This window comes from Equus caballus, chromosome 14, assembly GCF_041296265.1.
Source record: "Equus caballus isolate H_3958 breed thoroughbred chromosome 14, TB-T2T, whole genome shotgun sequence".
Classification (NCBI taxonomy): Eukaryota; Metazoa; Chordata; class Mammalia; order Perissodactyla; family Equidae; genus Equus; species Equus caballus.
The window spans coordinates 53499632-53526008 of record NC_091697.1 but is presented as its reverse complement, the minus strand read 5'-3'; the positions used below and the strand labels follow the sequence as shown (position 1 = coordinate 53526008).

The following is a 26377-nucleotide window of genomic DNA, read 5'->3' as shown; positions in this document are numbered from 1 at the left end:
AGATATCCAATCCATACTGCAGTCACTTCAGCAGCTTAGGCGCTTTTGCTTTTGTTTTTCCCTTCACTTGATCTCTCACCTCTTCTTGCTCTGTGCTCCAGCCACGTTGGCCTCCTCTTTCTCTAAGTCCTGGGAGATGCTGCCTCGCCTTTGTTACCTCTGCCTGCGGTGCTGCTCCTCCAGATGCTCACGTGACTGGCTCTTCCTTGACTGAAGGATTTCAGCTCAAGTGTTATCAAGACAGAATGGCCCTGGGAGGACCATACCTAATTCCATTATCATTACCCTGCTTAATTTTCTTCCTAGCACTGATATTGTCTTATTTGTTTACTTATTTATGCCATTACATACATGTAGTCTATGTTTTGTGGAGGCAAGGGTTTTTTGGTTTTGTTTTTTGCTGTCTGGAATAGTGCCTATATGGAGAGGGTACTCAAATGTTTGCTGATGGAGTGGCTAAATGGTTGACTGAACATTGTTCTTTTAGGTTTACCTTTTGTCCTTTGCTTAGTATTTTTCGTAGTCATTGTGTCTTCTGATGCTTGTGGCATAGCACTTCTCTCATTCAGCTGTTCCATGTGTTTCCCCGTTGCCTTTGGTGATCTCAAGAAAATAAGAAAAGGAACAGAATGAGAGCAATTAAATGTTTTATTATGATTAAAAAATAATTATCATAATAAGTAATCTTTAAAAAATAATAAAGATTCAGTCAGGTGTCCTTTTTCTCATAGATCTGTATACCTGGAAGGAAAGTGACAACTTATACTGTGTGCCATGTAAGTGCTTGATATAAAATGTAATTGCATATGATGAGTTGATCACATACAAATGATGGTTTACGTAATCCAGTTACCCTGCAGTGAATGGGAAACTTTTTACTCTGATTATGTTTTTGACTTTCAGATTTGACCAAGGCTAAGCATTTTTTTTTTGACCATGATAGTGTACTTGTGATTAGAAAGACCCTATCTGCATTTTGGGGGGGAAATTTTTTTTGTTTACGTGGACCAGCTGTGTTTTTATACCTCTTGTTTTCTTTCCCCTCCTTCCCCCTCCCTTCCCAGTCTCCAGCCAGTTTACATTTTTGAAGAAATTGACAGGCTTGGAGGTGGGCACTTAGTAAAATAGGCAGGTTTCAGGGTGAGTCTTAATTATAAGGGTAAGTACCCCCCTCCTCCCCGTACGGTTACCGGGAGATTTGAGAGGCAAGATCCTAACAGCTGTGTTAACTGTTTAATGCAGATGCAACCTGGCATCCTTGTGACTGCACTGAGTAATCCACAGTCCTGTATCTTGTGCAGTGTGACAGTTAACGTTACTGTGGGTACTTTTAATTTCTAAATTTCCTGATTTGCATTTAAATGAACCATCCTAACATTGCATTAACTTAACCTTGCTATTAAAAAAATTGGCATTGAGTAGCTTGCTAAGGATATTCTAAAGCCTTGGAGCAGACACGTTTGAAGAATGATGTGGCTATTCTGTTGTAAATGAACATTTAATATCTTTAGAGAAGGTATGTAGCTCTTTGCACGAGTGAGGCAGTTTGCCAACAATCAGTCTCCTTGGTTCTGATGGAACTAGGTTTTTATTTTCTGCTTGTTGCTTCTCCATTTCTCTTTCTATCATAAAGATTGCCAGTCAAATGCCTACATCTCTGCCCCTTTCTGAATTTATAGAGAGCCTTTGCTTTATAGCCAGGATTGCTATTTATAAGGTAATGAAGACTGAATAACTACAGTTTAACTTTTTATTTGGTTCCACTAAGCATGATCCCTCCTGGAAAAACCTAAGGTTGCTGTAATTCGTTAAGGTTGGCTAGCTCTAGTAGGTTTTGTAATAGATCTTGTGAAGGAATGCTCTGTAACTTAATTGGAAAACTGGAAACTGCCAAGAGTCTAAAAGTTATTTGTTTAGCTACTCTAAACAATACCATTAATTGTAGAGAAGCAGAAGATATGACAGATTAAGGCAGGAGCTTTGTCTTGGTAGGCTTGTAAATATTTTAAAATCAGGTTGCGTAAATTCAGTTCAACTAATGTTCAGTCTGTTCTGCATAAAGCACCTTGCCAGCAACATAAGGAATATAAAGCATAAGCATAGTTATATCCTTAAAATATACCTGGGAAGACCACAGGCTAAACCTGGGAAAAATTAATTAGACTTAATAAAACAATCCTGGGACTCTTGAGAAATAATAGTAAATGAAAGGAATACTAAAATTTCAGGGCTGGAAGGCCTTGGAGCTTAGAATTCAACCCCTTTCATTTTAGAGATGAGAAAACTGAGGATCCAGAAAGGTGAAGTGCCTTTTCCAAGGTCAGAGAATAAGTTAGTGACAAAGCAGGTACCAGGAGCCACGTTCTTTCCAGAGAACATATTGTCATTAGATCTTAAATGCTTTACTTCTACTTTTTGAAATCCTTTGAAGGTTGGGGTCACCAAAAGCATAACTTGGCTCCGTAGTATAGTTTAATAATGTTTGGTGTCACTCTTGGCAGGGCCTTTGATTAAGGATGCTGCACAAGGCAGTCTGCTTCCATCATGGTTATTGAAAGACCTGAAAACACACTGAATGGGTTCTCAATTTTCAAGTGTCAGTATATTTCAGGTTTCTCAATGTAAGTGAGTGATTGAGTCCTTTACCTTAACACCTTTGGCGGGAGCCCGAGTATGGTGAATTTTTATGGAGGAGGCTGGAGACTTCCTCAGAGACTTTACTTAAGAGGATATGGAGTTCTAGAATGTAGAACTGGAAGGGATTTTAGGGGAGAATCTTGTTCAGTGGTTGCAAAATGGTGACTAAGAGGGCAAACATAGTACTCAGACACATTTGTTTGTCCTGCACAGTGGTAAAAATCTTTGGAGACTTGCTAATGTTAAAGTTGGGAGATTTCATGTAAAAATCTGCATCTCTGGATCTCTTCAAAAATCAGTGATCTGCTAACCCTAGGTCTGTATGATAAAGATTGCCTGGAGGGGATGGGTAGCTGAGCACATGCTTTTGCCAAATTTACCAGTCCTGGCCCCTTCTGGTTGTCTTCCCAGACTTGGAGAGGTCGGATGTCATTTGCATTTGTTATTGTGCTTACTTACGCATTCTGCCTCTTTGAGTTAAGAATGATGGGAGATTATTTTGTACTTCAAAGCATCAAAAATAGGAAAACAAGAGACTAAGAAGCCTTTTTTGGGAGAACTGTTTATTTATTTATTTATTTTTGGTGAGGAAGACTGGCCCTGAGCTAACATCTGTTGCCAATCTTCCTCTTTTTTGCTTGGGGAGGATTGTCGCTGAGCTAACATCTGTGGCAGTCTTCCTCTATTTTTTGTATGTAGGACGCTGCTGCAGCATGGCTTGATGAGTGGTGCGTAGATATGCTCCAGGGATCCAAACCCACGAACCCTGGGCTGCTGAAGCAGAGTACGCGAACTTAACCACTACACCACTGGGCCAGCCCTGAGAACTGTTTTTAATAATCAACATGTGTACAGATCTTCAGAAGACTCTTGTTCTTTCTCTAAGAAAAACCTAATTTTTCTCCAAGTTGGCAGAAGCCTTTTTTTTTTTTTCCTTTCCTGACTGGCTCCCCTTGGGCAGCTTCTTCCTTCCATTTTTGAGATATCTCCAGTCTTCTTTTTCCTCGGCAGTTTGCCTGTGGCCTGAGGCTCTGTCTCTGAGCTCAGGACTCTCATCCTCATCCTTAGTTTTGCTCATGAAGGAAAAGTGGGCCCAAGCTGTGGATTCTAAAGCAGTAGGAATGCATGTGTGTGTGCTGTTTGGATCTTGAATTGCTGGTTTTCTAAAGTTACCAAGTCCTCAGGCCTAGCGACTTTCCCCAGGCAGGGACTGGGCTAACTGTCCTTCCCTGGGCTGCTTCCTTTCAAGAAGGCTTTTTATTTCAAGAAAAAAGGGAAGAATGAATTTCTTTGGGAAAGTGAATTGTTGTATGTTGTACTTGTTTAATAATTAAAACACAGGTGTGACCACATGTCCACTTGAAGCTAGCTTCACTTGAGTTATCTCCTGGCTCCCTCCTCCTACAACCCTTCAGAGGTTTTCTGTTTTATTTATGTTGGTGCATTGACTATGGAATGCTAGGATACAGAAATGCAGGATCTGTGGGGCAAATCATTGCATCTGAAATGTCTTATCTGTGATATTTGATGACATTTGCTTGAGCTCTTGTCAGCCCTTTAGCAATCTAGAGCACTCCATCTTTTGTTTACTGACTTGGGCTGAGCAGTTTAGTGGACAAATAACCTTTAAAAATCAGAGTATAGGCCTGACATAATATGAGTGTAGAGAGCAAATTTGCCCACTTGCAATGAAACAAATTCCCTGGAAACTGGCATTCTGTGTTACTAGATTAAGCAAATCCAAAGTCTTTTTGGCACCCCATCTCCAGTGATTCTAGAATTTTTTGATGCTTAGATGTCTTCGTGAAATGTTAGATAATGCCTACAGTAAAATTTTCAGCAATATCTAAAGAGGTCTACCTATTTGTGCCTCAAGTATGCTTTTAAGGAGAGAATACAAACCAGTTTTTATATTAAAATTGTTAGGAGTGTGCTAGTCACAGACGTGTAGTCCTACCTTGTCTTGATCGTCATTTTAATATAGAATTTAGATGTTTGATGTTATTTTCTGTACAGAGTCTAGAACTGTGCTGATAAGGTAGTCACTAGTGAATATTTGACATTAATTAAAATAAAAAAATCACTACCCACATTTCAAGACATCTCTCTCCCTCTCCTCTCTGCTCCTTCTCTCCCTCTATCCTCCTCCCTCTCCTCTTGCCTTCAAATTTTGTTAATTGTCTCGATTTTTTTTCCTCCCAGTACAATTTTCGTCCAGAATCACTGCATTTAGTTTTCATGGCTTTTTAGCCTCCTTTCGTCTGGAAGAATTTCTCAGTCTATCTTTGTTTTTCCTACCTTGACATTTTTGAAGACTATAGCCAGTTACGTTGTAGAATATCCTGCACTTTGATTTGTCTGTTTCCTCGACTTGATTGAGATTATGTAATGTTGTTAGGAAATACCATAGAAAGTGATGTTGTATCCTTCTCAGTACATCATATCAGGAGGTACATGATGTCAATTTGTCCCATTATTGGGAGTGTTAATTTGTTTTTTCCTGAGGAAGATTCACCCTGAGCTAACATCTTGTCAATCATCTTTTTTTTTTTTTCTTGAGGAAGATTAGCCCTGAGCTAACATCTCTGCCAGTCTTCCTCTATTTTGTATGTGGGTTGCTGCCACTGCATGACTGCTGAGTGGTGTAGGTCTGCACCCAGGCTGCTGAAGTGGAGCGTGTGCACTTAACCACTACTTTAACCACTATGCCACAGGGCTGGCCTCTTGGGGAATGTTAATTTTGATCACTTGGTTAAGGTGGTTAACTCTGCCGGGGTTTTTTTTTTTATTGTGAAGTTACTATATTTTCCCCCATTTGTAATCAATAAATAATCTGTTGGGAGTTACTATGAGACTATATAAATAATTTAGTTTCTTAGTAAACTTTCACCCACTTGGTTTACCATTCTTTGATGATTTCTTGCCTGAATCAGTTATTATGATGATTCCTAAATGGTGATTTTTAAAAATACATTATTCCTTCTATTTTATTAGTTGCTTTCTTATTGTATGGAAGAACTTTTTCTTCTCCTTTATTCATATTAGCATGGACTCATGGATTCTCATTTAGTGGATCATAATCTGTATTATTTAATTTAATCATCACAAAAGCCCTCTGAAAGTAATGATAGTCTTATTTCATAAATGAGGAAACAAGTTCAAAGTGGTTAAGTGATGATCAAGCATGCCTTTTGATTGTACTGTCCTTCTTACATCTTGTAAAATATTCTATTTTTATTACAAAAATAACTTTTTCTAAATGCCTCTGTAATTTTATAATATTAGAAAATACAGTCAAGCAAAAGGAATGTTAAAACTACCCATAATGTTCACCTCTTAGAGGTAACATCATTGTTAATATTTTGGTTCATACATCCAGATATCTTTTCCCTCCCTGCAGTTACACTTCATATTGTTTTGAAATCCCTTTTCCATCTTCAGTAGTAATGTGTTTTGAACATTTTCTCATAAGCTTCTACCCCCTCCTCCCCTTTTGTTTTCCTCAGGAAGATTGGCCCTGAGCTGACATTGGCTGCCAGTCTTCCTCTTTTTTAGTATGTGAGCCACCACCACAGCATGGCCACAAACAGATGAACCACTGACAGCGTAGGTCTGTGCCTGGGAACTGAACCTGGACCTCTGAAGTGGAGTATGTCAAACTTAGCCACTAGGCCACCAGGGCTGGCCCTCCCCATTTTTTTTAAATGAGAAATTTCGGGTATACAAAGAAGCTAAAAGAACAAAATCTGTGACACCTACCCACATGTCCTCCACCTAGACTGAACAGTTATGAGTATTTCTTCATAATTCCTTAATCTCATGTATATATTTTTAGTTTTGCTGAATCATTTGAAAGTTGCAGATGTCTTGACATTTCACGCCTAAATATTTCAGAATGCATTTCCTAAAAATAGTCATTTTTCTACATAGCCACGATTTCATTATCACACCTGTGAAATTGAGCAGTAATTCCATATATCATCTAATATTTAATAAATATTAAAAATTTACCAGTTTTCCTACAAATGTCTACATAGCCTTTTATTTCAACCTAGGGTCCAAACAAGGTACATTTATTGCATTAAGAGTCTTATATCTCCTGAGTCTTTTAGTCTAGAGTAGTTCTCCCACCCTCTTCCCCTAAATACTGACTTTTTGAATAGTTAAGCTCTCATTGTCTTGTGGGATGCCCTATATTCTGGATTTGTCTGTTTCTTCATGGTGTTGCTTAACATGGTTCTGTATCCCCTATAAACTTCTACTTCCTATAAACTTAAAATTCAGTTTAGGTTAGGGTTTCTTATCTTGCAAGTCCTTTTGGATTGGAAAAATTTTGTCCTTGTTTTCACTATTGAGAGGAATTTAGCATTTCCTTGTATTGTTATTTTATTTAATTAATTAATTTATTTAAGATTTTATTTTTCCTTTTTCTCCCCAAAGCCCCCTGGTACATAGTTGTATATTTTTAGTTGTGCGTCCTTCTAGTTGTGGCATATGGGATGCTGCCTCAGCATGGCTTGATGAGTGGTGCCATGTCTGTGCCCAGGATCCAAACCAGCGAAACCCTGGGCTGCTAAAGCAGAGTGTGTGAACTTAACCACTCAGCCACAGGGCCGGCCCCAGTCCTTGTATTATTAATGTAGACAAAAAACTAGTTTTTAGTTGAACCTGTAACTTTGTCACCATTAAGAATCTCAGTGCTTTTCATATCTGCAATAATTATAATATGGTATCTTGAAAAGGTATACATGTTCATTATTTCTTTGAAGTATTTATGAGACTTTTTGCCAGATCTTATTTATTATGTTAATAAAGAAGCACATATATTACTATATCGTACATTTGTTTGTGAAGTACAGTAGTCCCTCCTTATCCACAGTTTTGCTTTCTGTGGTTTCAGTTACCTGCGATCACTGGCCGTCCAAAAATATTAAATGGAAAATTCTAGAAATAAACAAGTCATAAGTTTTAAATTGCATGCTCTTTTGAGTAGTGTGATGAAATCTCTTGCGCTGTCCTGCCCCATCCTGGATTCCTCCTGTGTGTGGCATGAATCATCTCTTTGTCCATCGCATCCGTGTTGTACATGCTACCTGCCAGTTACTTAGTAACCATCTCAGTTATCAGTTTGACTGTTGTGGTATCGCAGTGCTTGTGTTCAAGTAACCCTTATTTTACTTAATAACAGCCCCAAAGTGCAAGAGTAGTGGTGCTGGCAATTTGGATATGCCAAAGAGAAGCCACGAATACTTCCTTTAATTGAAAAGGTGAAAGTTCTAGACTTAATAAGGAAAGAAAAAAAATCATATGCTGAGGTTGCTAAGATGGACGGTAGTTTTTATTACAGTATATTATAATGGTTCTATTTAATGATTAGTTATTGTTGTTAATCTCTTACTGTGCCTAATTTATAAATTAAACTTTATCATAGGTATGTATATGTAGGAAAAAACATAGTATCTGTAAGGTTCAACGTTATCCTTAGTTTCAGGCCTTGGAATGTACCCCCCTCATATAAGGAGGGACTACTGTATTTTTGATAACTAAGTTTCAATATATGTTTGTTCTTTGTAATCCTTTGAATTGTATTTCATGCATTTTAAAAAAACACTCCGAGAAAGGGTCTATAGCTGCACTGTCCAATAGAAGCCAATAGCCATGTGTGGCTTTTGAGCACTTGAAATGTGGCTTGTCTGAATTTAAATGTGCCCTGTGTAAAATACATCCCACATTTTGAACACTTAGTACTTATGTAAAATGTCTCTAATAATTTAAAAAATACTCATTATGTAATGATGACAATATTTTGATATATTGTGTTAAATAAAATATATTATTGACATTAATTCCATCGGTTTCTTTTCACTTTTTTAATGTGGCTACTAGAAAATTTAAAATTACCTAGGTGGTTCACATTATATTTCTATAATGAGAAATACTGGTCTAGAGGCTTTACTAGACGACCAAAGGGATCCATAGCGTTGAAAAAGGTTTAGAATCCTGTGTGGAGGATTCATTTGACTCAGGTTAAACATGTAGTTTTGCAGTTGCTCAGCTAACTTTGCTCAGTTTATGGTGACAGTGAGGCTCCTGAAAAACATTTAAAACTTTCTTTCGTCAAGAATACAGTATAGGTAATGTAGGGTACTTCATATTTTATACTATTAGGAGACATACCATATCAGGTGTTTAATTATTAGCAATGCTAAAGTTATTTAAGGGCGTGACCATTAGATCTCAACATTGTAAAGGTGTCTTACCCTCTTTGTAATTAGTAAGTAACCTGTCAGGTGATAACTTTGGCACCTTACAAATCTGTTCCCCAGTAACCTTTCATCTAATAGTAACATCCATTGATAATCCTTGCCTGAATCAGTTATTCCACTGGGATTTGCAAAATGGTCATTTTCTAATTCTATTCTACATTCTTGGTGAAGAAATTTTCTCCCCACTCACTTCCTTTTCTTTTGAGGATCCCTCTGGTCATAGGATTTTTTATCTATCTATGTTGTAGGCTATTACAGTCATCATTCTTCTTGATACTCAAATTCGTAAATTTGGCCAGTGGAGCCTTGGTTCCTGTGTCTTTTCGATGTGATCTTGTTAGTCTTCGTGCCTTTCCTTGCTTTCTGCACAGTGGGATATCTCAGGCCTGGAATAAACCCCTCCCCCTCTTTTTTTGAGGAGTCCTGGTTCCCTTTAATGGGGAATGGTATCTAATAGAAATAAAGACCTGGTCGGTGACAACACCATTTTTTGTTTTTTCTAAATTTTGACGCCATTATCTTTTAAGAGCAGCACAGTATTCCATTTTGTGGTTGGGTTGTGTGATTTATTTATTCAACAATCTGTTTGAAATTTAGGTAGTTTCCAATTTTTAATGATTGAACATAGTACTGTTGTGAACATCATTGTATCCAAGTTTTTACATGCAGCTTAATTTTTTCTTTAGAGTAAAATTCTAGAAGTAGAATTTCTGGGTCATAAGAGTGCACCCTTTAAAGGTTTTAAATTTCTGTCAACAGTTTGTTCTCTGGAAAGTTTATATTAGTGTTTACCTCAACTGCATAGCTCTCCTGTCTTTCTTTTTTCTTTGATCTTAAAGGCACTACTTTTAGAAGCAAACACTAACTGCTTGGTATCTTTGTTGAAGTCTTTTCCCCTAGTCTTAAAGCCTCTGTCTAATGGAATTTGCCTTGACACTGATACAGTGATATTTGACTAAATGCGACTTGAAATTTCTTCTGGCTATGAGTGATAATAGCTGTAGGTGCAGAGGGCAGCAGACTCAAGCATTATGTTTTAATAGAGTAAGACAAGATGTTCTCTAAGAATCCGTCAAAAAATGAAGTGAGGCATACCTTTTAGATAATACTGTACTTGTAAATGTTGTGGAGTAAGAAAAATCAGAATCTCCTGTATTAGCCTTCATTCATTTTAGTGTTTCATCTTGCTGCTAAGTCTCTGTGGAAAAACTGGAAGTAAAAATGTCTTGGTGCCAGAGAAGCCCGAAAGGAAAAGCTATGTGTGTTTGGGAATGCCCTCTTATAATGTCCCTAATGTTTGTAATCTTGAAATCTTAAATATAAGAGGCTGTACAAGTTACTGGGCTCTCATGTGTAGGCTAGTAAGAATTTTTTTTTTTCATCTTGTGGTGAATGTAGCTTTCCTGATGTAAAAGTCCTTAAGTTGCGGAAGATTTGTTATATATTTCGTATTTGTGTTTGATGTTTGCCTGACTTTAGCTTTTTGTTTCTCTCTCAGAAATGACTGCTGTCCACGCAGGCAACATAAACTTCAAATGGGACCCCAAAAGTCTAGAGATCAGGACTCTGGCAGTTGAAAGACTGTTGGAGCCTCTTGTTACACAGGTAAGAATCTGAAAGCAAATACATAGTTGTTGTAGCATGATTCCATAGCGGTAGGCCTGGATAACAAACACACAACAAGGTTATTTAGTTCAAAGCCTTTATTTGAGTGGTTGAGTTTAGGTTGATAGGACTTAGATGATTTGCCTCCACTACTAGTTAAATAATGATGCATGGATTCATTTAACCCTTTAGAAACACAGTTGCTACAATTTTTTTCAGTCTTATTGGCAGTAATAGGGGCTAGGGTTATATGGTACAACTTTCCAAATGTTTGCACTTTGCAGACATTTTCTTGATATCCTCTTTTCTTGGAAGGTATATCCAAGAAGGATGGGATATGGAGCCTTGACTAAGTCTCTTCACCCTGCTTAACATACCTTTCATTGTCTAGGATCAGTTAGCAGGTAATTTAATTTGAAGGTGTAGGTTTGGTATGTTCTGTTACAAACACAGACATCACAATGTGATGACATTTCATTAACTGTTAGCGACTAGCTATGCATTTTTAGTGTTTTGGAACAGTTTACTAGTATATGTGTGTGTGTGTGTGCGCGCATATGTGAAAGAGAGAAAGATAAATGAGATGTAGTGGCTTGTGCTATCTTTTTAAAAAACTCTATTCCAACTCATAAACTAGTATCATAAATAGTGTATATATATATACACACACACACACACACACACACACACACACACACATATACATACATACATACATATATATTTTAAAAATATATATGTAGAAGGGTGTGGTAAGACTCAGGAATACTTACTTTCTTGGAACCCATCTACTACAGCTCTCAGTAGGTCTTTTGTGTGGCGCGCTACACCAGTAACAAATCTTTAGTCATTTTCAACCTGAAGACCATCTGGTATTATATGTATTAATGATGGTTAATGTTCTGGGACTTAAAACACCATCACAATGGGCTACTTTGGGCAGTTGGTCCTTTCTTTCTTCAGGGCTTTACTAATTAATTGCTGAGATTTGTATGAATAAACTGAAAAGATTTCCAAGCAAATAATCATAAAACATTTGCACAGATTAGAAACAATCGAAAAATGTAACCTCCAGGTAAAGTTAAGTTCATTGTTAACCTTTTTCTGGAAGTTTTTTTTTTCTTGAGGAAGATTAGCCCTGAGCTAACTATTGCCAATACTCCTCCTTTTGCTGAGGAAGACTGGCCCTGAGCTAACATCCATGCCCATCTTCCTCTACTTTATACGTGGAACGCCTACCACAGCATGGCTTCTGCCAAGCCGTGCTGTGTCCGCACTCGGGATCCAAACCGGCGAACCCCAGGCCGCCAAGAAGCAGAACGTGCAAACTTAACCACTGCACCACTGGGCTGGCCCTGGAACTGATGACATGTAGTCGAGATGTCTAACTCATTTCTAATCCGTTGTTTTTGTTTTTTGGTGAGGAAGATTGGTCCTGAGCTAACACCTGTTGCTGATCTTCCTCTTTTTGCTTGAGGAGGAGTGGTCTTGAGCTAACATCTGTGCCCATCTTCCTCTATTTTTTGTATGTGGGTTGTCACCACAGTGTGGCTTGATGAGTGGTGGTTCTCCGCCCCTGGAATCTGAATCTGTGAACCTGGGCCACGAAGCGGAGCGCACGAATTTAACCACTATGCCACCGGGCTGCCCGTTTGAGTCTGTTTTTAATTTGTAAAATGATACTAAAAACCTAATGATCATGTTTGAGGAATTAAATATTTTATTTCTTACCTTACACGTTAAGATAGCTAAATTATCTTGGAAACTAGAGTGTCACTGCTGTATATCTTAAATATGCAGAAAGTTGTATGTTACTTGTTAATACTTAGTGGAATCTCATAAATGTGATGTTTCCTTTTGTTATCAATAATTTATTCTTGCTGTCTTTAAAGATATTAGCCTCTCTGTTATTTTCATTTTAATTAACTGCAGTTTAATTTTCAAAAATGAAACTTTTAGGTTACAACTCTGGTAAACACCAACAGTAAGGGGCCCTCTAATAAGAAGAGAGGTCGTTCTAAGAAGGCTCATGTTTTGGCTGCATCTGTTGAACAAGCAACTGAGAATTTCTTGGAGAAGGGGGATAAGATTGCAAAGGAGAGTCAGTTTCTCAAGGAGGAGCTCGTGGCTGCTGTAGAAGATGTTCGAAAACAAGGTAGGTCAATATTGCTTTTTATATAGAGAGAGGCAGTCCTTTCTAGAAAATTAATCCTTGAAGGTGACTTTTTGTGGTCAGTATTCTCATTCTTATGCGTGTCAGTTGCCCAGTACCTTATTTAGTTATTGGCATTGTATTAATTTGTACTGGCTTAAGTTTTAATCAGGAGAAATGCTAACAAAGGAACATCTATTTTGGAGAATGTGAAGCCACTTCTCTTGGGTGTTCCAAGTAATAGTTGAGTCTTAGAAATGTAACACAATTTGATAGGAAATAAATAGGGCAGAAGTTTACGTTTCATCCTATGTAATACCTCGTTTTAGTTGATGCTGAAGATATAGGGGTGATAACATGGAAAAATGTCCAACCATTATGAAAATACCCTAGAAATTGCCCTATTCTGTTAGACTAGTGTGTTAAATCAACCATGCCTATTTGCAGTGGTTTGGGTTTGAAATATATTAAGTCTGGGGTTAAAGGAATCATGTTTTGGAAAACTCAGAATTAATAAAAAGTGAAATGGTAACCCACAGTTTACCAGTAGTTACTATTAGAAAAACTGTCATCATTATGATGCTACAAGTGTGACAAGAGAACTTTAAATCTAGAAGATTAGTTTCTTGAAACTTGTAGTTTTGTGTTAAACTTCTGGTCCAACAGGAGGACTTCAACAGAGACATAGATTTTTGTAGGGCCATTGGATATCAGCGAGGTGAACTGAGCCCCTACTCTGTGCAGGGGTTTGCTTTCGCTGGTTTTTGGGAGAACCTCAGTGGATCTCTGATGGCTGACAGCAGTATGCATAGTGTATTGGAGTCTTATGTGAAATTCATCCTTGTGACAGTACCCACAAAGGGGCCATGAATTAAATGGAAATGCTGTCTCTAATTATTCTGAATTTTAACCTGAAAACCTTGAATGGTAAATATTTTTCTCAATTTTCAGGCTGAAGATAAATACTTCTAATACCGCAAATGAGATTATTTAAATTTTATAATACTAGCTGGGTGGATGTATTAGTTTCCTAGGGCTGCCATAAGATAAATTACTACAAACTTTGGGGCTCAGAACAACAGAAATTTATTTTCTCACAGTTCTAGGGGCCACATGTCTGAAATCAAGGTGTCAGCAGGGTTGATTCTTTCTTGGGGGCTCAGAGGAAGAATCTGTTCCATGCTCTCTCCTAGCTTGTGGTGGTTGCTGGCAGTCCTTGGTGTTCCTTGGCTTATAGACCCGTCACTTCAGTATCTGCCTTCATTGTCACATGACATTCTCCTTGGCTGTCGCTTTGTACAAATTTCCCTCTTAGAAGGACATCAATCATTGAATTAGGATCCACACTAATCCAATATGACCTCATCTTAACTTGATTATATCTGCAAAGACCCTATTTTCAAGTAAAGCCACATTCACAGGTTCTGGGTGGGCATGAATTTGTAGCTCTTCAACCCAGTAGAGTGGGTTTTGAATGAATTTATTTGAAAGCAGTTTAATTCTTCAGGTCAGGGCAATTTTTGAGCTTCCTGTTGAGGAAATCTCGTTGATTGTTACTTCATTGTCCTCTGTGAGAAAGTTTTGCTCTCCAGGCCTTCTTGCCTCCTATAAAGAAACTCACAATAATATTAATATGAATTTGGCCAAGTGTTCATTGAGTCTAGTGACTAAGATATTTATTTTCAAAATACAATTAATTGATGCAGGTAACTTTTTATTTCACTCTGTAAGTGTTCCTTGTTTCAGAAGTTTGATGCAGATGTATAGCAGTCGTAGTGCAATACATGCACCTTCCCCAAAATGCTCTCCCCCTCATTTTGAATGCATATCTAAATTTCTGTTTTCTTGTTTTTGTTTATATCTGAGAAAATCTTTTATGTGGCTCTGAATCATAAGTACTTGTCTGTCCTAGTCCAACTTTGCAGTTATTTATGATCATGATCTATTCACTGTAATTTGCCTCCTCCTTGGAAAAATCCACTAGAACAAACTGCTTCACATATCTGCTTCACATCATCATTACTGCATCAGATATGAAAAGCTAAGTGCCTTGCTTTTTTCTGTTGGCTTACTTTTTTCTTTGGAGAACTTAAATGGTGATGAAACCTCTCTCCTATCATAAATAGAACAAAATACATGTTATGAAAATGGTTAAGCTCAGATTCTTTAATCAGCCAAGCCTTGTTGGTTATGTTGTTGAAGCTGTTTATTGATCATTGGAAACCCTGTAGTGGCATTTAATATGTCGCAGATTCTTTGACACCCCTCCCTTAAAAGAGTCGAGCCTAACTTGAGCCTCTTGAATGTGTATAGAGACTCTCACTTCTGTAAGGAATAGAATTAGGGCTGGCCTGGTGGCGTGGTGGATAAGGTTGCACGCTCTGCTTTGGTGGCCCAGGGTTTTGTGGCTTTGGATGCTGGGCGCAGACATGGCACCTCTCATCAGGCCATGCTGAGGCGGCATCCCACATAGCACAACCAGAAGGACGTACAACTAGAATACACAAGTATGTACTGGGGGACTTTGGGGAGAAAAAGAAAAAAATCTTTCAAAGAAGGAGTGGGCCAGATTTGACCCACAGGCTATAGTTAGCTGACCTCTGATCTAGGGTTTTCCCAGACTGTTAAAGATGTGAGCTTACTATGTTCAAAAAAGTATTTATTTATAACACTTTTGAGCCAAAATTCATACCTTCTATATCTTTGAGTTTGTACAAGTCCTGTGCTGTCTATGCAATCGTAATTAATAACCAGAGATTTGAATCTATACAGTTTTCAGCATAACTTAATTTCTCTCCGATTACATGAACAATAAACACAAACATTTGTGAATACACTAAAACATAACAACTGTCAGTGGGTAAAACATTCACATACCTAAATGCAGGGTCACTTTACCTCAAGGCCAGTGAAATGGCCAAGTGAGCCTCCTATGGTGGTTAGGAGCTAATTATTGATTTCATGGCATTCAAGTCCCTGTATCTGGGGGTTTCATTGTATTGCCAATCAGCCCAAACTAGTTGTTGAGTAACTACCTTATGGGGACTGAGGCATGCATGTGCTTCTTAGATGTGTTCTTTTCTCTTTTTGGGACCCTGCTGACCCCCCACTCTGATTAGATCATTCTTACCTTATACTTTTCCTTCCTAGCTCTTATCACAGTGGTAGTTAAATTATCACAGTTTTCCCTTCTCTAGGCTCCAGCAGGACAGGTTCTGTGCTTGTCTAGTGACTGTTCTCTGTGGTACCTGTTATGCTGCCTGGCCCATCATGGCACTTAAATGTTTAAGGAAGATAATCGACTATGTTCTCCAAGAACTGTGTGAGAAAAGGCTCTTGTCTCAAAAATTAAAATGAGTTTTCCTCCCCATTGCCAAATGCAAATACAGGGGTGGGTGGAGAATCTTTACTTTAAAAAAAAAATTGAGATAGAATTTATATAACATAAAATTCACAGTTTTAAAGTGTATAATTCCATGATTTTTATTGTGTTCACAGAGTTGTGCAGCTATCACCATTTTCTAATTCCAGAACATTTCATCACCCCAAAATTGTACCCATTAGCAGTCACTCCTCAAACCTATGTATTTTAGCAATACCTAGAAAAGAGTGTCTAAATGTATTTGGTGAATCCTTGAGTAGGGCTCTGATGAGAAAAAGAGGGCGCTTAGCTGGGTAGGGGACATCCAAGAGGCAGAGATGGGAAGGCCTAAATGAAACTTCTTTGAAAAAGGAGAGATGTTAAAAAAAGAGAACCAGCGATGGTAGGTTGGAAGTGGAGTAATGAGGGATAGCTTCTACTAGAACAGAGTTTTTTATCCATTAGTTAAAATTTACAGTTGGATTTCAAAGGCTGAGATCAGAGACTTGCTGCTGCATCAGTAACTTCTTCCCTACAGCTCACGTATCTAGGTGGATGAAGGAGAAGGCCCAAAGAAGCTGGGATACACCTTTATGTATTCCTGCACTGTCCTAATGATATTCTGCTCTGTAAAGGGGCCAAATAGATGATTGGTATACTGGGTGACAATGGATTTCCTGGGAGAAAGCTTGTGTCAGAGAAACCAGAGTGGGGAAAGGGCTGAGTGACCTCATGTGTATGGTCTCTGATGAAGACAGGCTGTCTTCTAGCAGATAGGAGGCTGTTTTTCCTATTTTGTCCCAGAGCTTGTAATCAGGACACATGGACATGAAAAGTAAATTAATAGCGTGAGTGGCATGCAAGGAATGGAGTGGAATAGAGGATAAGCATGGGATTGGAAGAGTTTCCTGAAGGTGCACTGGATTTTGAAAGGTGGAGGAAGGGAGAGGAAAAAGTCACTCAGGAAGGAAAAACAGCAGACTCTGCAAGATGTGCATGGGCGACAGTGAAGGTTGAAGGTCTTGACTGGAGAAGGGTGCTGGGAGGAGAGGTTAGGAGAAAAGCATTTGGAGCTAGAATTTAGAAGGTGGCTTGGAATGCCAGGTGAAGAAGGGAAGACTATCAGGGAAATGATAAAGAATCAGATAATTCTGTGGTTGGGATTCAGGTTTCCGTATATTTGACTATCTGTGGTTTCCGTATACTTGAATATCTGTAGTGACACAAGACTTGTACCCCTGGAACCAGCTTTTTCCAGCGTTGCCTTGTGTTTATTTAAAAAGCCTTTTCTCCTTAAACTGAAGTAGTTCTCCTTAATGTTGTTCCTGTTTTAAGAAGTTCTGCTATTTGGGCAACACAGAATATGAGGAAAAGTGGTGTTTGGGGAGATTAGTCTCTCAGCTATGTGCAGGAAGAGTTAAAGGGGTTGGGAGAGAGAGCCTAGAGGCAGGACCAACAGTCAGGAGACCACCACAGTGGTAGGGGGTGAGATGGAGCTATTAAGGAAGGGACTGCTGTAACAGACAATGGAAAAGGAGAATTGGCCAGATGTCATGCACGTTAACTGCCAGCTTGGCCTGTGCAAATGGCTGATCTTCTTTTTGATAAAACTGAGGATCTAGTATGTGAAAAATTTATCATGTGTAATAATTTATTTTCCTGTGACTTGAATCATGTAGGGTGTGTGTTGAGGCAGTGTGTACTACTAAAGGTGAATTACATAATTAGCATATTTTCCTCAGCTTAGAGTCGTTAAGATTCTGCTGTTCCAATTTTCAGTCAGGTTAAAAAAATTTTGATTACAATATTTTCTTCAGTGTTTATTTACACTAATAAAAAGTCAACTAACAGGTTATTTTATTTTTATTAACTTTTTATTTTGATTCATAGGAGTTGTAAAGATAGTACGGAGACATTCAGTATACCCCTTACCCATTTTCCCCCGATGGTTACATCTTATGGAACTATTGTACAATAGCAACACCAGGAAATTGACATTGGCACAAAATGTGTATATAATTCTCTGATTTTTATCACATGTGTAGATTTGTGTAACCACCACTGCAATCAAGATAAAGATCTATTCCATCACCACAAAGCTCTCCCTCATGCTACCCCTTTATAGTTGCACCCACACTGCTTACACTCCCCACCATCCCTAACCCTTGGCAACTAATCTGTCTTGGTCTCTAATTCTCTCATTTCAAGAATATTGTATAGGAGCTGGCCTGGTGGCATAATGGTTATGTTGGTGTGCTCCACTTCAGTGGCCTGGGGTTCACAGGTTTGGATCCTGGGCCTGGCCCTGCCCACTGCTCATCAAGCCATGCTGTGGCAGCATCCTATATACAAAATAAAGGAAGATTAGCATAGATGTTAGCTCAGGTACAATCTTCCTCACCAAAAAAATAAATAAATAAATAAAAAGAAATAATAAGAAAAAGAATATTGTATAAGTGGAATCATACAGTGTATGGCCTCTTGAGATTGGCTTTTTTTCACTCAACATGATGCACTTGAGAGCCATCCAAGTTGGTGTGTTTATCAATAGTTTGTGACTTTATTGCTAGATAGTATTCCGTGGATACTCTATGGTCTGGATAAGCTTGTCTTTTCATCTTCTTAACAAGTCTTTTGCATGGTAAAGGTTTTTAATTTTGATGAAGTCCAATTTATTGATTCCCTCTCACCCCAGTTTCTGGATCATGCTTTTGGTGTCATGTCTAAGAATTCTTCACCAAGCTTTAGCTCATGAAGATTTTCTCCTGTTTTCTTTTAAAAGTTTTGTAGTTTTACATTTTACATTTAAAGCTATAACTCATTTTGGGTTAAATTTTGCATAATGTGTGGGGTTTAGGTATATTTCATATTTTTTTCCCCATGGACATCCAGTTACTCCGGTATCATTTGTTGAGATTCTGCTAGAGATTGTATTGAATCTGTAGATTGCTTTAGGTCATATGGACTTTTTATTTTGCTTTTGTTTTTTTTTTCTTGACTATATAGACTTCACACTAGCTTTTTCTTTTGGTCTTTTAAAATGTTTTTTTTATTGTAATTTGATGATTTTATTAATGTAGGGCTTTATATATCTATATCTCCTAGGTTTTTTTAAGTTGAGGTCATACTAGTTTACAACTTTGTGAAATTTCAGTTGTACCTTATTATTTGTCAGTCCCCATATAAGTGTACCCCTTTGCCCTTTGTGCCCATACCCCAGCACCTTTCCCCCTGGTAACCACCGAGCTGTTCTCTTTGTCTATGCATTTGTTTATCTTCCACATATGAGTGAAATCACATGATGTTTGTCTTTCTCTGTTTGGCTTATTTTGCTTAACATGATATCCTCAAGATCCATCCGTGTGGTTGCACATTGGATGATTTTGTCTGTTTTTTTGTGGCTGAGTAGTATTCCATTGTGTGTTTGTATGTGTGTGTGTATATATACATATATAGATAGATAGATAGATATCTTTATCCAGTTGTCAGCCGATGGGTATTTGGGTTGCTTCCACATCTTGGCTATTGTGAATGATGCTGCACTGAACATAAGGGTGCATAAGTCTCCTTGAATGGTTGATTTCATGTTCTTTGGATACATACCCAATAGTGGGATAAGTGGGTCATATGGTATTTCAGTTATTAATTTTTTGAGAAATCTCTGTACTGTTTTCCATATTGGCTGCACCAGTTTGCATTCCCATCAGCAGTGTATGAGGGTTCCCTTTTCTCTACAACCTCTCCAACATTTGTTATTTTTTGTCTTGGTGATTATAGCCATTTCATTGGATCTAAAGTGATATCTTAGTGTAGTTTTGATTTGCATTTCCCTGATGATTAGTGATGTTGAACATCTTTTCATGTCCTTATTGGCCATCTGTATATCTTTGTAGAGATGGCTGTTCATATCCTCTGCTGATTTTTTGATTGGGTCATTTGTTTTTTTGTTGTTCAGTTGTGTGAGTTCTTTATATATTATGGAGAGTAACCCCTTGTCGGATATATGATTTGCAAATATTTTCTTTAAATTGATGGGTTGCCTTTTTGTGTTCTATTTTATTTCATTTTTGAAGGAAGATTGGCCCTGGGCTAACATCTGTGCCCATCTTCCTCTATTTTATGTGTGGGACAGCTGCCACAGCCTGGCTTGATGAGCGATGTGTAGGTCTGTGCCCGGGGTCCCAACTGGCAAACTCCGGGCTGCCGAAGTGGAACATGTGAACTTAACCACTGCACCACTGGGCTGGCCCCTGGTGGGTTGTCTTTTTGGAAGCTCTTTAGCCTGGTGAAGTCCAACCTGTTTGTTTTTTCTTTTGTTTAGCTTGTCCGAGTAGACATGGTATTTGAAAAGATCCTTTTAAGACTGACGTCAGAGTATACTACCTATATTTTCTTCTAGAAGTTTTATGCTTTCAGGTCTTACATTCAAGTCTTTGATCTATTTTGAGTTTATTTTTGTGTATGGCAAAAATAGTGGTCTACTTTCATTCTTTTGCATGTGGCTGTCCAGTTTTCCCAACATCATTTATTGAAGAGACTTTCCTTTCTCAATGATGTTCTTAGCACCTTTGTTGAAGATTAGCTGTTCGTAGATGTGTGGTTTTGTTTCTGGGCTTTCAGTTCTGTTCCGTTGATCTGTGTGCCTGTCTCTGTACCAGTACCACACTGTTTTGATTATTATAGCTTTGTAATAGTATATTTTGAAGTCAGAGATTGTGATGTCTCCACCTTTGTTCTTTTTTTCGGGATTGCTTTAGCTATTAGGAGTCTTTTTCTTGTCCCATATGAATGTTAAGATTCTTTGTTCTGATTCCGTGAAGAATGTCATTGGGATTGCATTGAATCTGTAGATTGCTTTGGTTAGTATGGACATTTTAACTATGTTTATTCTTCCAATCTGTGTGCATGGAATATCTTTCCAGTTCTTTATGTCATCATGTATTTCTTTGAGTAATGTCTTTTAGTTTCATTGTATAGGTCTTTCACCTCCTTGGTTAAATTTATTCCTAGGTATTTTATTCTTTTTGTTGAGATTGTAAATGAGGTTGTATTCGTTTTTTTTTTTTTTTTAAGGAAGATTAGCCCTGAGCTAACTGCTGCCAATGCTTTTCTGTTTTTGCTGAGGAAGGCTGGCCCTGAACTAACATCCATACCCATCTTCCTCTACTTTATATGTGGAATGCCTACCACAGCATGGCGTGCCAAGCGGTGCCATGTCTGCACCCGGGATCCATCCAAACTGGCAAACCCCGGGCCGCCAAATTGGAACGTGCACACTTAACCGCTGCACTGCTGGGCCAGCCGCGGGGTTGTATTCTTGAGTTCTCTTTCTGTTAGTTCGTTATTAGAGTATAGAAATGCAACTGATTTTTCTAAGTTGATTTTGTACCCTACAACTTTGCTGTAGTTGTTGATTATTTCTAATAGTTTTCCAATGGATTCTTTATGGTTTTCTGTATATAAAATCATGTCATTGCAAACAGTGAGAGTTTCACTATTTGAATTCTTCTTATTCCTTTTTTTTGCCTAATTGCTCTGGCCAAAACCTCCAGTGCTATGTTGAATATTAGTGGTGAAAGTGGGCATCCTTGTCTTGTTCCTGTTCTCAGAGGGATGGCTTTCAGTTTTTCCCCATTGAATATGATGTTGGCTGTGGGTTTATCATATAAGGCCTTTATTCTGTTGAGGTACTTTCCTTCTATACCCATTTTATCAAATGTTTTTTTATCATAAATTCATGTTGGATCTTGTCAAATGCTTTCTCTGTGTATATTGAGATGATCATGTGGGTTTTATTCTTTATTTTGTTAATGTGGTGTATCACATTGATTGATTTGAAGATGTTGCTGTGTCCCTGGTATAAATCCCACTTGATCATGGTGTATGATCTTTTTGATGTTTTGCTGTATTTGGATTGCCAGTGCTTTGTTGAGGATTTTTGCATCTGTGTTCATCAGTGATATTGGCCTTTAATTTTCCTTATTTGTATTGTTCTTGTCTGGCTTTGGCATCAGGGTGGTGCTGACCTTGTTGAATGTGTTAGGAATAGTTTTGTCTTCCCCACTTATTTGGAATAATTTGAGAAGGATAGGTATTAAATCTTCTTTGAATGTTTTGTATAATTCTTGAGAGAAGCTGTCTGGTCCTTTATTTTTGGGAGGTTTTTGCATACTGTTTCAATCTCTTTACTTGTGATTGGTCTATTCAGATTATTCTCGATTCAGCTTTGGGAGGTTGTAAGAGTCTAAGAGTTTACATATTTCTTCTAGATTTTGCAATTTGTTGGTATATAATTTTTCATAGTATTCTTTTATAATCTTTTGTATTTCTGTGGTATCTGTTGTAATTTCTCCTCTTTCATTTCTAATTTTATTTATTTAAGCTTTCTTTTTTTCTTAGGGAGTCTGGCTAAGGGTTTGTCAATTTTGTCTATCTTCTCAAAGAACCAGCTCTTTGTTTCATTGATCCTTTCTACTGTCTTTTTTGTTTCAATTTCATTTATTTCTGCTTTGATTTTTATTATTTTCCTCCTGCTGACTGTGGGCTTTGTTTGTTCTTTTTCTAATTCTGTTAGGTGTAGTTTGAGATTGCTTATTTGTTAAGGTAAGCCTGTATTGCGATGAATTTCCCTTTTAGGACCACTTTTACTGTGTCCAGTATGAATTAGTATGGTATGTTTTCATTTTCATTTGTCTCCAGATATTTTTTTATTTCTCCTTTAATGTCTTAAATGATCCATTGGTTGCTCAGTAGCGTGTTGTTTAGTCTCCACATCTTTGTCCGTTTCTCAGCTTTTTTCTTGTAGTTAATTTCTAGTTTCGCAGCATTATGGTTGGAAAAGATGCTTGATATTATTTCAGTCTTCTTAAATTCATTGAGACTTACCTTGTTTCCAAATGTATGGTCTGTCCTTGATAATGTTCCATGTGCACTTGAGAAGAGTGTGTATTCTACTGTTTTTAGATGAAGTGTTGTATATATATCTAAGTCCATCTGGTCTAGTTTTTGTTTAATTCCATTGTTTCCTTACTGACTTTCTGTCTGGGTGATGTATCCATTGATGTAAGTGGAATGTTGAGGTCCCCTACTATTGTGCTGTTGTTAATATCTCCTTTTAGGTTTGTTAATAGTTGCTTTATGTACTTTGCTGCTCCTGTGTTGGGTGTATAGATGTTTCTAAGTGTTATGTCCTCTTGGTGGAGTGTCCCTTTTATCATTATTCCATCTTGTGTTGTGAGTTTGTAGTTAAAATGACAAGATTGTAATTATTTTTCATGTTTCCTTCCGTTTATCTTTAATGTTACACTTGAGTGTTTGCTAACCTGTTCTGATGGATAGCTACAATTATCTTATTTTTTCTGTCTATTTATCTCCTTACCCAGGGCTTTGTAACCCCTTTCTTTTCTTTTTTTTTTTTTTAGGTATGAGGGCCTTCTTGAGGATTTCTGGGGTGGGGGTGGGGGTCTTGGTGTGATGAACTCCCTTAGTTTTGTTTATCTGGGAGAGTTTACTGTTTCATCATATCTGAAGGATGTTTTTGCTGGATAGAGTATTGTTGGCTGAAAGTTTTTGACTTTCAGAGTTTTGAATATATCATTTCACTCTCCTAGCCTGTAAGGCTTCTGCTGAGAAATCTGTTGAAAGTCTGATAGGGGTCCCTTGTAGAGTATTTTCTTCTGCATTGCTGCCCTTAGTATTTTTCTTTGTCATTGACTTTTGCCAGCTATGCTACTATGTGCCTTGCAGTAGGTCTTTTTACATTGATATAGTTAGGCAATCTGTTGGCTTCTTTAAGTTGCATTTCCACATCCTCCCCCAGGTTTGGGAAGTTCTCTGCTATTGTTCTTTTTCTCATACCTAAAAAAAAGAAAAGAAAAGAAAGGGGTTACAAAGCCCTGGGTAAGGAGATAAATAGACAGAAAAAATAAGATAATTGTAGCTATCCATCAGAACAGGTTAGCAAACACTCAAGTGTAACATTAAAGATAAACGGAAGGAAACATGAAAAATAATTACAATCTTGTCATTTTAACTACAAACTCACAACACAAGATGGAATAATGATAAAAGGGACACTCCACCAAGAGGACATAACACTTAGAAACATCTATACACCCAACACAGGAGCAGCAAAGTACATAAAGCAACTATTAACAAACCTAAAAGGAGATATTAATATTTTTTGAACAAGCTTTCTGCTCCATTCTCCTTCTCTTCTCCCTCTGGAATACCTATAATCCTTATGTTGCATTTTCTAATCAAATTGTATATTTCTTGGAGAATTTCTTCATTTCTTTTGAGTCTTAGTTCTCTCTCCTCCTTGATCTGAAGCAGTTCTATATTGCTGTCCTCAGTATTGCTGATTTGTTCCTCCATAATATCAGCTCTATTGTTCAGGGAATCCATATTCTTCTTTACTCATCCATTGTGTTTTTCATCTCCAATATTTCTGATTGGTTCTTTATAGTTTCAATCTCTTTTGTGTAGAAGTTTCTGAATTCATTGAACTGTCTATCTGCATTTTCGTCTAACTCGTTGAGATTTTTATGATAGCTATTTTCACTTCTCTGTCATTTAGGTCATAGATTTCTGTGCCTTCAAGATTGATTTCTGGGTACTTGTCATTTTCCTTCTGGCCTGGAGATTTCATATATTTTTTTATACTGCTAGATGGAGTGGATTTGTGCTTCTGCATAGTAGTAGTATTTGATCGCTGCTTCCACCTGCTGCCACTGGCTGGGAGTCAAGAGCTGTGTATTCTGAGCCTGCTGTGATTCATGGATCAGCTCCCAGCCACTGCTTTTCTGCCTGCTTAACTGGGGTGCTGGGTCGGGGGGAGGGGCACTTTCTTTCTCCTGTGCAATCTCAGGGGTTTGTTGCTCTGCCCTCTTGGTCCGCTCTCCTGGGCTGTTAGCTCGATGTACACTGCTGTGATAGCTAGTCACCTCTGTGTGGGGCTTTTCCCTGGGCTGTGAGGGACCTCAGAGAGAGATGGTGTTCCTGTGGAGGGCCCCCCCTTCCCTCCTGGAGCTGCGTGCAGTCCCTGGGTTGCTGCACTTTGAGAGGAAGAGAAGATTTCTCTACCTCGTTCCAGTTCCTTGGGGGTGGTGGGTGGGGATTCCAGCACCCCTACCTTCAGACGTATGGCTGCATATGTCTCTCCGATGTCTGTTGTGTTGTGTGGATGTCCTCTATTAGAATATAAACGTCCTTTCCGTTGTGTCTTAGAGGGGAAAGCTCACTCTGCCATGATGCTGACATCATTCTAACACTAGCTTTTTGGTGATATGGATATTTTAACCATGTTAATTCTCCCAGTCCATGAGTGTGAAATATCTTTCCATTTCTTTCTGTCTTCTTTGATTTCTTTCAGTGATTGGTTAAATTTATTCCTAGGTATTTTATTCTTTTAGTTGTGATTATAAATGAGATTGTCTTTCTGCTAGTTTGTTATTAATGTATAGAAATGTAGCTGATTTTTGTATGTTTGTTTTGTACCCTGAAACTTTACTGTGTTTGTTAATTATTTCTAGTAGTTTCTTGGTGGATTCTTCGGTATTTTCTATATATAAGAATCATGTTATCTGCAAATAGTAACACTTTTACTTTTTCCTTCCCAGTTTGGATTCCTTTTATTTCTTTTTCTTGCCTAATTGCTCTGGCTATGACTTCTAACACCATGTTGACTAAGAGTGGTGATAGTGGGCCTCCTGTTTTGTTCCTCTTCTTAGAGGGATAGCCTTCAATCTTTTCACTGTTGAGTGTAATGTTAGCTGTGGGTTTGTCATATATGACTTTATTATGTTGAGGTACTTTGTTTCTGTACCTACTTTATTGAGAGTTTTTATCATAATTGGATGCTGAATCTTGTCAAATACTTTTTCTGCATCTGTTGAGATGATCATGTGATTTTTATTCTTTTTTTTTTTTTTGAGGAAGATTAGCCCTCAGCTAACTACTGCCAGTCCTCTTTTTTTTTGCTGAGGAAGCCTGGCCCTGAGCTAACGTCCGTGCCCATCTTCCTCTACTTTATATGTGGGACGCCTACCACAGCATGGTGTGCCATGCTGTGCCATGTCTGCACCGGGATTCGAACTGATGAACCCCAGGCTGCCAAGAAGCAGAACGTGCGAACTTAACCGCTGCGCCACCGGGCCAGCCTCCATGACTTTCATTCTTCATTTTGTTAATGTGGTGTATCACATTGATTTGTGGATGTTGAACCATCTTTGCATCCGTGTCATAAATCCCACTTGATCATGGTGTCTGAAACTTTTAATGTAATCAATTTGCTAATATTCTGTTGAGGATTTTTGCCTCTGTATTCTTCAGCGATATTGGCCTATAATTTTCATG

General features: G+C 38.0%; 1 protein-coding gene across 13 annotated transcripts in view; it reads left to right on the top strand.

Annotated features, from left to right (window-relative positions):
* CTNNA1 (catenin alpha 1) overlaps positions 1–26377 on the top strand; it is a 314003-nt gene that overhangs the window by 146694 nt on the left and 140932 nt on the right. For 10 of the 13 annotated variants that reach the window (XM_070234165.1, XM_070234167.1, XM_070234166.1 and 7 more), the window contains 2 exons: positions 10402–10508; positions 12468–12663. In XM_070234165.1, the coding sequence (XP_070090266.1) occupies positions 10402–10508; positions 12468–12663 (303 nt within the window). Of the gene's footprint in view, positions 1–731; positions 777–10401; positions 10509–12467; positions 12664–26377 lie in introns of all 13 variants that reach the window. The other 3 variants (XM_070234168.1, XM_070234169.1, XM_070234171.1) reach the window with 1 other exon arrangement.